Source organism: Poecilia mexicana, unplaced genomic scaffold (assembly GCF_051168715.1).
Source record: "Poecilia mexicana isolate PSO_F unplaced genomic scaffold, ASM5116871v1 scaffold_19, whole genome shotgun sequence".
NCBI classification, from domain to species: Eukaryota; Metazoa; Chordata; class Actinopteri; order Cyprinodontiformes; family Poeciliidae; genus Poecilia; species Poecilia mexicana.
In genome coordinates this window covers 4,696,730-4,711,154 of record NW_028263388.1, presented here as the reverse complement: position 1 = coordinate 4,711,154, position 14,425 = coordinate 4,696,730, and the positions used below count along the sequence as shown (strand labels likewise).

Genomic DNA, 14,425 nt, shown 5'->3' with positions numbered 1-14,425 from the left:
TCAAACCCCTGACACGTTTACACATTTTGTCACAACCACATAATTCAACATGTTTTTGGGGGATTCTGTGTGCAGTGCAGTAATTATTTTATATAAATAATATAAAATAATTTTTAGATAAACATCTAAAATGCGTGATTTCCGTTTGCATTTAGCATGATGTCAGGTTACTTTTTTGTTTCTTTGGACCAGCTTTGCATATTTTGTAAGACAAGAAAACATGCAAACATAACCAAGAACAAAATCCCACTAATCTTCTGTTTGAAAAGGAGCAGCAAGAAGTGAACACTTATCCTGACATATTTAACGTGATATATAGCACCTACATAATCCATTATTATTAGAAATGTGTAATTGAGAAACATGTTATTCAATTCTCTGTGGTAAAAAACCTACAAATAAATTCTGTTACATAAAACAAAATGATTGCAAACTGACTCTCAACAAGACGAGAAAATTTACTGACACATAATAATAATAGCAATAATAATGACTTGTGAATAACAAATGAGCATCAGAGTAATCTAGGCAAACATTCATATCCAGAGTCTTTTTTTTGCCCTTCTTCTTTGCTCCAGTTAAGTGAAGTTCCACCATGATGCTGCCACCACCGTGCCTCACTGTGAGGGTGTTGTGAGGTACAGTGAAACCAAGCAGATTTCCCAGCTTGGTTTCATTTTGATTAGTTACTTTCAATCCATTCAACTGGTTTCACTGGGTTTCATTTGGGTGTATTAGAACAACAAAAGGTAAATCCAAATTCACACCACATTTTACAATTTCTTTTTTTTTTTATTGGTAAAAAGTGTTCAAAACATAAAGTAGAATGAAGTAATTTGTTTCCACTTTACAAAACAAAGTCAGTTCTTTGCATTGTCACATAAAGTCTTTATAAAATAGAAGTTTGTTCTGGGACAAACAAAACTGTCAACACATATTAAAACTCATAATGTCTATTTAGAGGAATCAGCAAGAAGAGAGAATGTATCAGCTTGAAGGAGTGGGAAACTTTAACTATGCTCTACCTGAGTAGAGCATAATACTGGTGTAAAGGCTCTAAAAAAATCAGCTGAACTTGAGATCATTTATGCATATTTAGTTTTTTACTTTTTGATGACCTAAACAAATTAACTTCTTTTTTTAAAATGGGAATCTGCTTATATATGCACAATAAAGCAGCACAAACAGCATTATTGTGCTGTACTCTTCTTCCTCCTCTTCCTCTGTAACAACAGGATGATGAGGAAGATGAAAGGTTCATTCCTGAGAACAGATGAAACATGAAACAGATTCAACGCTGATGATTCCATTAACGCATTTAAAAAGTTGGATTATGGAGAGTGCAGAATGAGCCCTGAACTCCAAACAGGAATCCTAACATGAGGGAGAATTACATTCACTACTGGGGAAATACTTCAACTCTTTGAGGAAAACAGAAGAAAATATGACTGAGTGTCGCTGACCTGCTTTAAAAACTGTAAGAGCAAAACTATGAAGAATCCTTTACACAATAATCATGCACATGGCAAAACAAAGTTCTGGTAGTGTCATGCTGAGGGAATCCGTTTCTCCAGCCTGAACAGGGCAGCTGGTCAGGGATGAGATTAAGTAAGTTAAATCGAAGAGTTCTAAAGGAAAACCTGCAAATGATCTGAGATCGAGTTTCACCTTCCATCAGTAGAAGAGCAGCAATTTTTTTTTTACAATGGTCCAGTCAAAGTCCAGAGCTAAATGAAATTGAGAAGCTGTATTAAAGTATAAAAACTTGCTCTTTTGCAGACACTCTTCATTAAATCTGCGAGAATTTAAGCCAATTTATAAGGAAAAATCGGCAAACTGTTCAGTCTGTCGTGCAAATCTGGTAGAGACAAACCTGGAGCGACAGACTGACTCACTCAGCTGATTTCTGTCTGCAAAAATTGTTTAGAAACATATTCATTTTCATTCAGTTTGCACATAACACCGCACATGGATTGTTGTGGTGGTAACATGACAAAATATACTAAACATACAGAAAAAAAGTATGAAAACTTGTGAAAAAGAAAAAACCCTCAAATCTGAAACTTACAAAAAATAAATTTTCTCTCAGATGGTTGAATTTAATCCATTTTCTCTCAGATTAAATTGATTTAACTTAAAACCAACATACTTTAAAAGTTTCCCTTCATATTCATCTGTGTCTAGATCTTTATTTGTACAGTACAGCGTAACAGACACTGTCAGGCACAGTAAATGCACTTAATTATAGAGGCTTTAAATATGACTTGCAGCAGACAGTTCACACCCTCAGTGGCCTGTTTAAAGACGCAGAGCACACTGAGGTCAAAGCTGCCAGTGTTAGAGACTTAGAATCACGTTGACCAGACAGGAAAGTGACCGCTGCCGGGGTTGAGCCGCAGACCGCTGCAGTTTGAAGTAACCCTCATTATGATGAGGCACGGACGTTATGGGAAAGAGGAAAAAGTGATGGAAGAGCTGATGACAGGAAACCAGGAATCCCTGTTTCAGCTTGTTTTGAAGGAATGTGGTGGAGGTGCTGTCGGGACACGCCGGGACGATCCTCGCCGCTCACCGTCTGTACGCACAGAATGCTGAAGGAGGGATTTTCTAAACCAGAAAATGTCACTTTGGGCTCGCGCTTTGGAATTAATCACAGATGAAACAGCTCAGGGTTCAAACACCTGCACACACACACACACGCACACACACACACACACACACACACACACACACACACACACACACACACAGACACTTTGCTTTAGTTCTGCTTCAAAGTTAGCAAAACCCTGAGTGACACAATCTACCATCTAGAAGAGAGGTGGTGGGGGAGGGGGAGGTGGTGGTGGTGGTACACCACTGGCTGGAGGAGGAGGAGGAGGAGGAGGAGGAGGTAGACCGGTGCTGCTGGCAGCAGGAGGCGGAGGGGGTGGAAGGAAGCTGTTGTCCAACAGGCCGATGGCCGGTGGAGGAGGGGGTGGGGGGAGATTGGATGGAGATGGAAAGGAGGGTGGAGGAGGGAGGCCAGTGTCCATTGAGGAAGGAGGAGAGGGCAGGTTTGTGGCAGAAGCAGGTGGAGGAGGGGGAGGCAGGCTGCTCGCTGTGGGCTTAGTGGGAACAGAGGGTAGAGGTACGGCGATGCCGTGGGCCGATCTGTTGAGGCAAGACAGCAGTCAGGACTTCTACATCAGGTTCAGCTAAATCAGATGTTATCAAAAATATATCTCCATCACATGAATACAGTAGCAAAAGAGACTGTAACTCTGTAGAGATCCACAGCTTAGGTGGAAGAATCTCTCAGCAGGACATATTTTAGACAAGCATTCCTCTAAATCTGATCCAAAATCATTTCTAAGTAAAATCAATTTCATTCAAAAGTCATCTAGTTGTCTACTAACCTGTCTAATTTATTCTCAGTGTATGCATAGCTGTTCTGCGACGATCTCAGAGATTCAGCGAACATTAGTGCTCACACTGCATCCACACGACAGAGGAACACAGCAGACAGATCAGAAAGAAACAGCCGAGGTAGGAGTAACCTACAAGCCATGTAAGGAACACAGTAAAAAGGCACGACTGTGAATTTGGACTTTATGACTTACATTTAAAATGATTTGTGTGATGGCAGTCTACCACCTCACATTGCTCTGATCACACCATCACAATGCTGAACAGGCCAGGATGTCTGTGATCAAGACCAAACCCAAGACCACATCCTCCAGAACCAAGACCAAGACAACACCTGCCAACACCAAGCCGACCTTCGAGGATCAAGACCAAGACGTTGGCCATACCTTTCAAGACCAAGACTAGATCCTCCCAGAGTAAGACAAAGCCAGGAACTTCCAAGACCAAGAAGAATGGGTGAAGATTTAAGTTTCTAGATGTGTACCTGGTAGAGACACATCTCAAATTGTCTATAAAATTAATGTTGAAAAACTGTCATTTTCGTTTCCCTTCACAACCTTGCACTACCTATCAGACAAGAGTCCAATGAAAAGCTTTGAAGTTTGTTGTCATGTGATGAAATGTACAAAGGCTGATCTCTGTACTGATGAGATTTATGTCTACATACACAGAGTGTTCTTCAGCTCGCTCCGTGTTCTCTGTGGTCTGTGTGTTCTTGCTGGGCTGCTGCTCTTTGACCTGCAGGTTGGGGTTTGGGGAGTTTGGTGGGTAGAAGGTCAATGAAAGTGTACAAGCTATGAAAAAGATGATATATTTCTCAAACTGAAGCATACTTCACCTGGAAATAGTGTCCAACGGTGTCCAAGATGGTGTATGATATCGGAGTTCTCATGTAACCCGTCTCCTGCTCTGTGCCTGAAGGGGGCGGGGCCATGGGTTTGGATCGGGTCTTGTCTTTGGGTGTGGTGAAGACACCAATCTCCCTCCTGGCCACCTTCTCCAAGTGGATCGCAGCAGCCTGGATCAGAACACAGTCGACTAAACTACAAATAGCCACAATCTGCCATGACTCCATGAGGGAGTCTGAGGTGGTACAAGGCAAGATGATGGTCATAACCATGAATAAAAACACATTTTACACAAACATTTAAAAGAAACATGTACAATATGACTGAATTACTTTTACTTAAAACAGAAAAGAAACAATTAGTTCTTTAGTCCTACTGCAGCAGCAATTATTTATTATTACACTGACATCATTTATTCATTCCTGTTTTGATTTGATGCACAGACCTAAGCAAAAATATAAAACATGCAGCTTCATTTGGTCAGTTTTATTTGATCTATGGATTATTATTCCTTATAGAGACAGAGCAAAACTAGTGTAGCTAATTGATTAAATTAGATTATCTTTATGAAGTTCAGTTATTTCAGTAATGGAATAAAAACCTAACCTCATATAAATAGATTAATTAAACACTAAATAGCATTTATGATTATGAAAACCCAACATCTTCCTTCTTAGAAAAATACAGTACCAATAAAACAATGCAAAATATATTTTTGTTAAACATATTATAGCCTATAGGGGGTATGGTTACTTGAAAGTTGTCACAGACACTTTTGTGCACCATTTTCTACCTTCTTCTACTATCAGTTTCATAACCACTGAAGGTAACAGCTACTTGATTGTGCAATAAAATGATAATACTGACCCTTTGACTCTCCTGTTGTCCTCGGGTCATTTTGACCCGAGGACAACAGGAGGGTTAAGACCAGTACTAAGGTATGTTTCACTAACATCTGATCTCCATGTCACGCTGCACTGATGCAGTAATTCATGCAAATAGAACCACAAGCAACTATACAGTCCAGTACATAGACATAGACCTACATGTATCGAAATGTTGTTGTTTTATAATCTTCCGTGACACTAAAGTCTCAGTTTAAAATTAATGTAAAAACCTTTTTGAAGATTTTTCCAATTTACAGCTGTCTTCAGTGGGTAGGGTTTGAGAGTTTGGGGGGTGATGAGGGTGTTCCTGTCTCACCAGTGACACCAGGTTGACGGAAGACTCCATGTCTTTGATCTGCATGGCCTGAGAGTCCAGCAGCCTGAGCACGGTGCTGGCCACGCTGTTGATCTGGTAGGTGACACTGGCTAAAGCCTGGGTGGTCAGAGCCTTGGTCTCCTCCACAGCTTTGGTCGGATCATCCGCCTGTGGCAATATTATCACACACACACACACACACACACACACACACACACACACACACACACACACACACATATCAAATCATGCCTGATTAAAAGCTGTTCGGTGCTCAGAGTGGTCTTCGCTCACCTGGAGGTAGTTGTTCTCGCAGTACTCTGCCACTCGGAGAAGGTTGCTCTGGTTATCAACCAGATCTTTCCTGGCAGCTGGCGCCTCTTGTAATATCTGACTTATAACTTCTGAGAAGCTCTTTGGTGCTGTCATTTCTCCCATGGTTGTTGCTTAAAAAATGCTTACTATATGGGAAGCCAACAGACGTTGTTTGGTGAGGATGAAAACGGTTTTTCTCCTGGTCCACGCAGGGAGGTGTTTGTGTCGGTGGAGAACGCGGAAAATCCCTCAGGGGAGAGATTTGAGAGCAGCTGTTCTCAGGGAAGGGCTGCTCCAGGTGGACCGCCAGTCACTCCGCACAAAAACAGGAAACATCTGTCTCCTGTAACTAATATATACGTGTATTCTTTCTTTTTACACAATGCCAATTGAAACAACGAAACTACTTTATTATTTCCGATCCGTCTCCAAGCAAAGTGCAAGTCCACCGGCGATATCCGGAAAGTCCACCAGAGGTCAGTGTCGCCCAAAGAAATGACTTCTAAATCCAGGAACTCCGAGTGACGTGAACAACTTGTTGAATTCTTACAGGTTTTTTTTATTTATTCTACAAAGTCTTTTTGTATTGCCTTGTTGCTGAAAATGTGCTATATAAATAAAATTACCGTTACCCTTTTCCGTTTGTAATTTAAAAACGTTTGTTTTTACTCAACAAACAAAATTTTTAAAATTACAAAGGAATAGAAGCTCTCCAAATCAAGCTGTTAATGTGTGAAAAAAACAACTATTTTCCCCCTAAGCTTAATGGCCATGTCACTTCACTGCCATCATTGAGATTTTCCATCACAGTGGGTGTGTTTTTACATTTTAACATTTATTTTTTACTTCACAGAATCAGTTCATATCCTAATCGAATCTATTCATGACTTAAATTTAGACTTTCAAATATTATGTTCCTATATTGTTCCTGCCTTGTTGCATAGTGCTTTCTTTCATTGTTAGATTGCTTTTAGATTACATATTATATCAGCTTTTTGCCTTTCAGTTTTAAATGCCATTCTTTCAGCTTCAGCTTATATTTTCCTTTGATGTATGCATTTGTTTTCTTTGCCATTCCACTCAAGCCATTAACTTCCTTTCCTTCTTCTGCCAGCAAAACAAGCTTGGTGCTTTGAAATTTGCATGAGACAAACATTTCCTCCACAGGACTTGAAGATGTGATGTTATCAGCTTAATGTTTGAAAGTTCAGCAGCAGGGAAATCCTGCATCCGACAGCATGAGATGGTGTTGATTTTGAACAATTTTTCTTCAAAAGCCATTCTCCCTATAAACATAAAAGCACCTCTTATTTCCAGCTGTTAGTTTTTCAGCAGGTTTTTTTCTTTCTTTTCTTTTTTTTTTTTTTTTTTTGAAGAGCTTCCTGTAGTTACTTTTGGAGTTTCCTCTCCACTATCTTCAAAAGACACTGGCTATTCTGAACTTCGATGACAGCACTGATGTGGAGGAGAACATTAACAGAAGCGGACCGCATACATTCAAATACAAGTTGTACTTTTCGCAAGTGCCAAACCTGTTTCTTGTCAGATTCTAATGGGTTTGTGTAAATAGTCTGGATTCCAGAAGTTTTTTTTTCTTCATCCCATCCTACAAGTGATGTCCAGTGTCATTTCTAACTCCTCAGAACTGCTTACGCCTATTTTCAGTCAATACAAAACTTAAGTGTCTCTATAATAAGAACTCAATTAAAAAATGCAGAAAACTTTGCAATACAATTTGACTTTTGGCTGTGCAGTTGTTGATTTGTCTTTAAAATGTTTCCCCAACATCCTAACAGTTTAAAGGTTAAAGCCTTTTCAGGTGGTCAGAGTTGAGCAATTGATCATGTATTTTGGAAAGTTATTATTACACAGCTTTGTTACCTAAAACGACTAAGTAACAAATATTTCAAATATTCAAATCACACAAACGCAGCATGATTCACAGTCTTTTGTGCCCTCTTACTTTGAGAAAACTGAATGTAAAATTCCCTGAACTCGTTAAGACCACTGAGCTCAGCAGAGCTCAGAAATCTGGCGGCAAAGTGTTGACGATATATGACTCTTTCCTCTTTGTTCTCCTGACATTAAGACCTGGTGAGGTTTATAGTTTTGAAGGAAAATGTTTTGTAACAGGCATTGAGGTTTCTAAGGTTGAGGTTTGTAAGGACCACTCCAGAAAAACAGAAGGATTTCACCAGGTTGTTGCAGCTTTATAATCTTTTATTTATTTATTTATTTTAGCCAGAAAGGGCTTTTTTTGTCTTTTTTTTTTTCGTTGAGAGCCTTTTTGCCTTCATGAATTAGGGCCTAAACTTGAAAACTTTACTTCAGGAAACAGCTCAATGAATACATCTCTTTCTCTGTTTTTGTTTGTGACACTGATCATGTTCAGGAGGAACGGCCTATGTCAAGGTCGGACAGCAGGGAATCATGGGTGTTCTGTTGGACCGCCAGACCACACACAGTGCAGAAAGCTTGTGGGGTCAAATTGACTACAACAGCCAATGGGCTTTGATTGCTGAACAATTTAATTTAAAACAAGATGACTAAGCGACAGCAAATATGTGTTTAGTCATGTAGTCATGTCTATGGGAAGGATAGACATTCCCATACTAACAGAAATGACACATTTCTGACTGATCAGGTACTGGCAATATTCTTCCAGCTATGAAAACCTTAAGGTAATTAAATAATTTACTGCACATTGCCCTTTATTTTTGTATTTCCATGTTTCCTCTTAACTGAAAAGGAAACATGAAACCTTTTTCTAGAGACTTCAAGACCTCCAATCAAGTTTACTTCTGGTCTGAGTTCTGACACGACAGTTTACGTGTGAAGCACTAAGGTGAGGTGTGTAGATTGATTATCTATTAGTTTTTTTTTTCTTTTGGCACAGACTGGTCAGTATGATTTTGAAACCTATCTTAAGGTTTTACGATCATTTATCTATGTTATCCAAACACATACAGTAAATGCAACTTTATTAACAATTTCACCCGTATGTAATTTTAGCATTAATGTAATGTTCCTGAATTATCAGTGTAAAATGGGAGATGTGTAAATCTCAAAATAAAGTGACTTAAACTTGACTTATTTCAAGAGTGCCTTGAAAATGTTCCATGACTCTTGATGGGTTGGAAAGACGACTCCCTCCACTGAGACACATTTTACCAGATTTGATTGTTGATTGTCATTGTTTGACTTATACTGGTTGGCCAGTAGGTGGCAGTGTAGGAAATGGCACAATGAAGCCCAAGGACATGCTGCACACTACACGTGAACACTTTGTGATCCACTAGGGATGAAAGTAAGCATACTTATCCTGGTGCTGTTGGGTTAATTTGAGCCTCTTTAAGTCAAATCTCCTGACCTTCCCTTCCTGCACTCCGTTCTACCTACTGCAGTTTTTTCTCTCTCAGGAATCAGAAATAAATGTACAAGCTAATGGTAATAACCACAGTCTTGATTATCCAGCAACATGTGACCAGATAGTCTATCAGTGGTCTCATGCACACTAAAGATTAGTTGTAATTAAACCCACGTCTGATGTGCACATTTGCTCAGCACTCTGTTGTTTTATGGTCTTGTTTAGACAGCTGGATCATTCAAGCATGAAACCAGCAGCAGAGCTCAGAAATGAGATCGCCAGTTCACTTCTAATTGAAACTTAACTCACAGGAAGGTTTGGAGGCAACAGCACAATAAGGCAGTAAATACTCCATAAGCCCAGAGGTCATTCAAACTGGTTTATGATCAGACTTTATTAAAATAACAGCTGAATGAGACAATGCTTTCCTCTGGTCTGACTGACTCAAAATTACCTGTTATTTTATGTTGTGAGCATCCATTGGTTGTTCACAAACAGCAGAACCTATGGATGACTTCTGCTGCTCCATTACAAAGGGGTCCACACAAACATGGCAGACGTCGATAGGGTTAACCACCTGCTGCATCAAACCTTTAGCAATTGAATTCACAAAGTTTTTCAAAGCCCAAAATGGCAGAAATGGTTCCTGATGTGGCGCTTGACAGAAAACAGGTGGAAGTGAGAGGAAATAAAGCTTTTCCTTAAACTAAAGACCATTCAGAGCTGACATAACACATTATAAGTAAAAACCCAGGAAACGGCGCAGACTTCCTCTAAGAGTACAAGTGTCTTTTAAAATTCTTCTGCTTCCTGTGGCCTGATATTTTCAACAAGCCTCTTTTGCACTAAGGGACATCGGAGTTAAAACAAACATTGACTGTCAAAATGCCACCCAATCATCCAGAACCTACAACAGGGACACCAAAAACATCTGACACAGCGGAAGAAAACATGAGGTGTGAGACCTAAAATTTGCGTCAAATTAGCTATCTGAGATGATGTGCTATCAGTACAAAACTTGTTAACTACTGGCAGCACTTTGGTGTGAAGGCGTCTTGTATAGACAGCAAAGTAAAGCTTTTCAAATACATTTTTAATGGCAAAAAGAGAAACAAAGAGAAATAACGAAGAGATGAGACCAAGAACAACACCAGACAGATGGACATTATGCAGGATGTAAGGACAGAAATTGGTGAAAAGTTCTTTTCTCTTACAAATCTTCCCTCTGGTTGCTCGGGGCCTCCGAAAAATGACTAGTCTGGAGAGGAAAAAGAACTCCTACAGTAAGTTTTATTGTGCCAACACTGAAGAATCCTGATACAATCCATGTGTTGAGTGGATTTTTTTCTCACCACAAGGGAGTGAAGTTGGGGTGGAATCCACCCAAGAACACTGTTATGAATACAGAACAGAACCAAAACATCTGCCAAATTAAAACCAATTCTTCTGTGTATTTTACAGAAAATGTTAAGGTCAGGACTTGGAGAGATTAGACCTATGGCCAATAAAGTCACCAGAGAACCTTTCAGTAAGAAAGTGTCTTGATAGCTAAGCAAATTGTGTCTAACTGCCACTCTCAGGTAAAAAAAAAATGAAACAGTTTTCAGTCAGACTAGGTGATGGTCCTATTTGTATTCACTGAGTATCCATCTTCATATGAATCCCTATAGGATGACTCAGAAGGAGCTGCCCTTAATTGATCTTTTTTTTTCTGAGTGGCAGTGTTGGATCTGGCAATCCAGTAGGCTGCCACCTTCAGTAAATGAAATTGAATAGCGGCATTTCTACTGATGATATGACTTTGTAATTTCACATTTCGAAAATACGTTTACCAAATGGAAACATGCCAACTTTGGAAAAACGCTGTGGTTTTATTTGGCCGTATCGAAATTGATTTATTTCGCCAAACCACAATGGAAACAATTTTTTCTGCCCGCACTTTGAGTCATATGATCAATAACTGGATGTTGCCACTGCCAGAAGACGACAGGAAGTAGTTAGGGGGACGATGGCATGGCATATTTTTAATGATTTATGGCGTGAACAACTTATTGACATGATCTTAATTGAGTTTCTTATTTAATAGAAACAACATAATTGTGAAATCATGTTCTTTAGACATTAGCGGGATATTGATATTTGAATCCAACCCAATCTAATTTTTTGTTATGGGGCCCAAGATTCCAGGCGGCGCCCCTGCCGGAATCTGCCGGAATCTGCCGGAATGTTGGGTCAAATGTGACCCAACATTCAGGTCACATCCAACCGACTTGAATGTCATTAACACTCAACAACAATGACATGCCCAAGAGGGAAGAAAACCACCATGGCGGACCATATGAGGATTACGTTGTTACTGTGCTGCTCTGGCAGGACAACAACTTCAAAATCGCAAGCTATGCTCCACCGTTAGCATCCATGTTTATTTCTGCAAACACTGAGGACTAGTTCTTTTTATGGTGGTTGGGAAAACACTGACCACTCTCTGTAAGTGTGACGTTATTGCGCCCTCTGTTGCACACACACATACTTTCAGGTTGTTTGCAATTCAGACTGGAGAACACAAACAGGTCGCATATATTTGGAAATGTGAACAATCACGCCGAAAAAAAATCCAATTTGACAAAAAATCTGACTTGGGTCACTTCGGGCTGCAGTGTGAACGCAGCCTTAGTCTGATGTCATTTCTTTTCTTGGCCTCACTAAACATCCTCCTCTCTGCCTGTAACATTTATCATGTTTGGAGCTCTCTTAAGGCCATTTTCCTAAGGTGAGATCACTAAGAGATACTTCCAATCTTGGGATTCTCCCTCAATTACTGGAACACACTCTCTGCTCCCTGGTTCTAAAAGTTGGGACCACCACCCAGGTCTGCCACTTCAGGTGTTTTATCCCTGTCCACCAAGCAGCATTGAAGGGTCAGGTCAATATACCCGAGGTGTAACCTAAGAAAATATATTTTATTGCGTTGGAAGAAATTGGGAAAAACAGCAGGTGTGTGGAAAAGGATGAAGTTACTCAGGCTGTAGATGAAGAAACTGCAGGACAGCGAATGTAATATTTCATTTACTCCACAGAATCCATTTTCTCTACAGATTAAATGCCTTTGGGTGTCGCCGCGACAACGGCGGCCGTCAGTGATCAACACATACAGGCTGGAGGAGATTGGATGCGGATGTCGACTATCACTGTCTCTCCACACTCCACAGACTTCTATTACAGGGGGAAAAAAAACAAATTCAATTACCATAGAGACAACAGGAAAACTACAATGATTGTGTGCAAACACACACACTCACACGCGCACACCCACACGCGCACACGCACACACACACAAATACACACACACACATACGCTGACAAAGCAGTTAAATCTCCCTGAGAATTGCTACAAGCAATTGAGATCTTCATTTCCACTCGTCTCCAGCCACCTGCTGCCCCACGCTTCGATGTGTTTCTGTCTCTGAGCAACAGGTTTCTAGAAACCCAAGGCACATCCATCCAAAGAAATATATTCCTAATAAGAGGTCCATCTTGGATTAAATAATTTTCTCATCAGCGATCACTTTTATGGTAATTTCTTATCTCAGAATCTTTCGCTCTCTCCTTTATGATCGGTGCATCACATGGTGCAATCACTTTATCTGTCCAGCCAGGCCATATTCTGTCAATAAACAGTCAGATGCACATGTCAGTCACGTGTGGATGTTTTCTGTGGAACATCCAGCCTTTTACAAACTGTTTGCTGTCTCTCTGAAGAGATATCAGCTCTGTTTCTCTGCAGAGCGACGGAGGCAGAGCAACAGGAAGCCATGGAGCAATTTTCCAGTGATTCAAAGCTGAGACGCACCGTGTGTCGCTGTGTCACTCTGAGGCGCCAATGACTCTCTCTGCTGTGACCAGACAAAGCATGATCACTAATCACACCCATTCAGCTATCTCACCAGCTAATGCTGATGTCTTCAATTATAAACGGCTCAGCAGCAGAGCGCCGCTGGCGTTTGATGACCTCAGTAAGAAGATTCGAATGCAATTCTTTCAGCGTTCTGCACCAAACGGTTGGGCTACATCAACATATTTGTATTCCCACAGATTTCAAAAGTAGCTCACGAGAAACAGCTGATGAGATAGCTGAAGTATATTTGTGATGACCAGCTTTAATTTGTGATTTATGTTTGTCAATTTTTGCTAAATGTGTCGAAACCGCAACTGAAAGCTTAGCAGAATGATCTTGCTCAACAAAAACAACAGATGCAGGATTTAACTGGCTCTGAAGACGGGCCAATAAAACATAAAGGAAGCTGTAGAGTCATATTGTTGAGGCAAATTGTGCTTCTCAAGGTTACATGCTGATTTAATAGAACTCTGCGGATCAGGAGAGCAAACAAACAAGAGTTTTATAAACACCATGTGAGGTCAGTGAGAACAGGATCACATGGAGGAAAACCATCTTAAACACACAGTCAGAGCTGCATGTTTATGTGTTAGCATGTGTATTTAAAGTCCAGACAGATAGTGCATCCAGACAATTTTCACAGCACTTCACTTTTTCCACAGTGTGTTATGTTACGGTGTGTTATATTCCAAGTTAATATCTTTCCTCAAAATTCTACACACAAACAGATTCCATTATAAACGTGTTCTGATGTTGAAAACACACCATTTGGCAATTACAGTGTTTTCAGTAAGTACAATATTGACATTAAAATCACACATGAATAAGTTTGGTCAGGCAATAAGTCATTAATACTGATGGCAGCGATGGATGGCCCTAAACGTCTTGAAACTTAATGAAGATCAGACAGAGGTAGTGGCTTTTGGCAGATCCACCACAGACTCCCTGACTAATCTTTGCTCCTTGGCCCAGTATGTCAAGCTGGTTATTACAAATTTAGGGGTCAAGATGGATGCAGGTCTTAAACTGGAAGCACATTTTAGAGCCGTTGTAAAATCCAGCTTTTTCCACTGAAGGCAGCTAGCCAGAGTAAAACCCATTCTTTCCAGACAGCATTTCGAAACAGTGATCCATGCATTGTGACCACATGGCTGGATTACTGTAATGCACTTTATATAGAAGTCAGTGATTTATATATTTCCCAGCTTCAGAGGCTCCAAAATGATGCTGCATGTCTTTTAACAGGTACATGAAAATTTGACCACATTTCCCCTGTTTTAGCATCCTTACACTGGTTGCCAGTACATTTTAGGATTCATTTTAAAATCCTTTTATTTGTTTATAAAGGTCTTAATGGCCTTGCCCCTCCCTATCTGTCTGAGCTGTTAC

The 14,425-nt window shown here is 40.2% G+C and overlaps 1 protein-coding gene across 1 annotated transcript; it reads right to left on the bottom strand.

Moving 5' to 3' along the window:
* Positions 1-771: 771 nt before the first annotated feature.
* Positions 772-6,242, bottom strand: abi3b (ABI family, member 3b). The gene is made up of 5 exons (XM_014996259.2): positions 5,754-6,242; positions 5,460-5,627; positions 4,247-4,426; positions 4,076-4,146; positions 772-3,153 (listed from the first exon to the last, which is right to left on the bottom strand). The coding sequence occupies exons 1-5, from the start codon at positions 5,895-5,897 to the stop codon at positions 2,811-2,813; spliced, it is 906 nt and encodes a 301-aa protein (XP_014851745.2). The 5' UTR covers positions 5,898-6,242; the 3' UTR covers positions 772-2,810.
* Between the last annotated feature and the right edge of the window lie 8,183 nt (positions 6,243-14,425).

Excerpts from the sequence above, each read along its gene's own strand:
- abi3b (XM_014996259.2), bottom strand. The coding sequence starts at position 5,897 with ATGGGAGAAATGACAGCACCAAAGAGCTTCTCAGAAGTTATAAGTCAG. Across the intron at positions 4,427-5,459 it reads CCGTCAACCTGGTGTCACTG|GCTGCTGCGATCCACTTGGA; the intron begins GTGAGACAGGAA and ends GTTCTGATCCAG. Across the intron at positions 4,147-4,246 it reads CCGTTGGACACTATTTCCAG|GTCAAAGAGCAGCAGCCCAG; the intron begins GTGAAGTATGCT and ends CCCAACCTGCAG.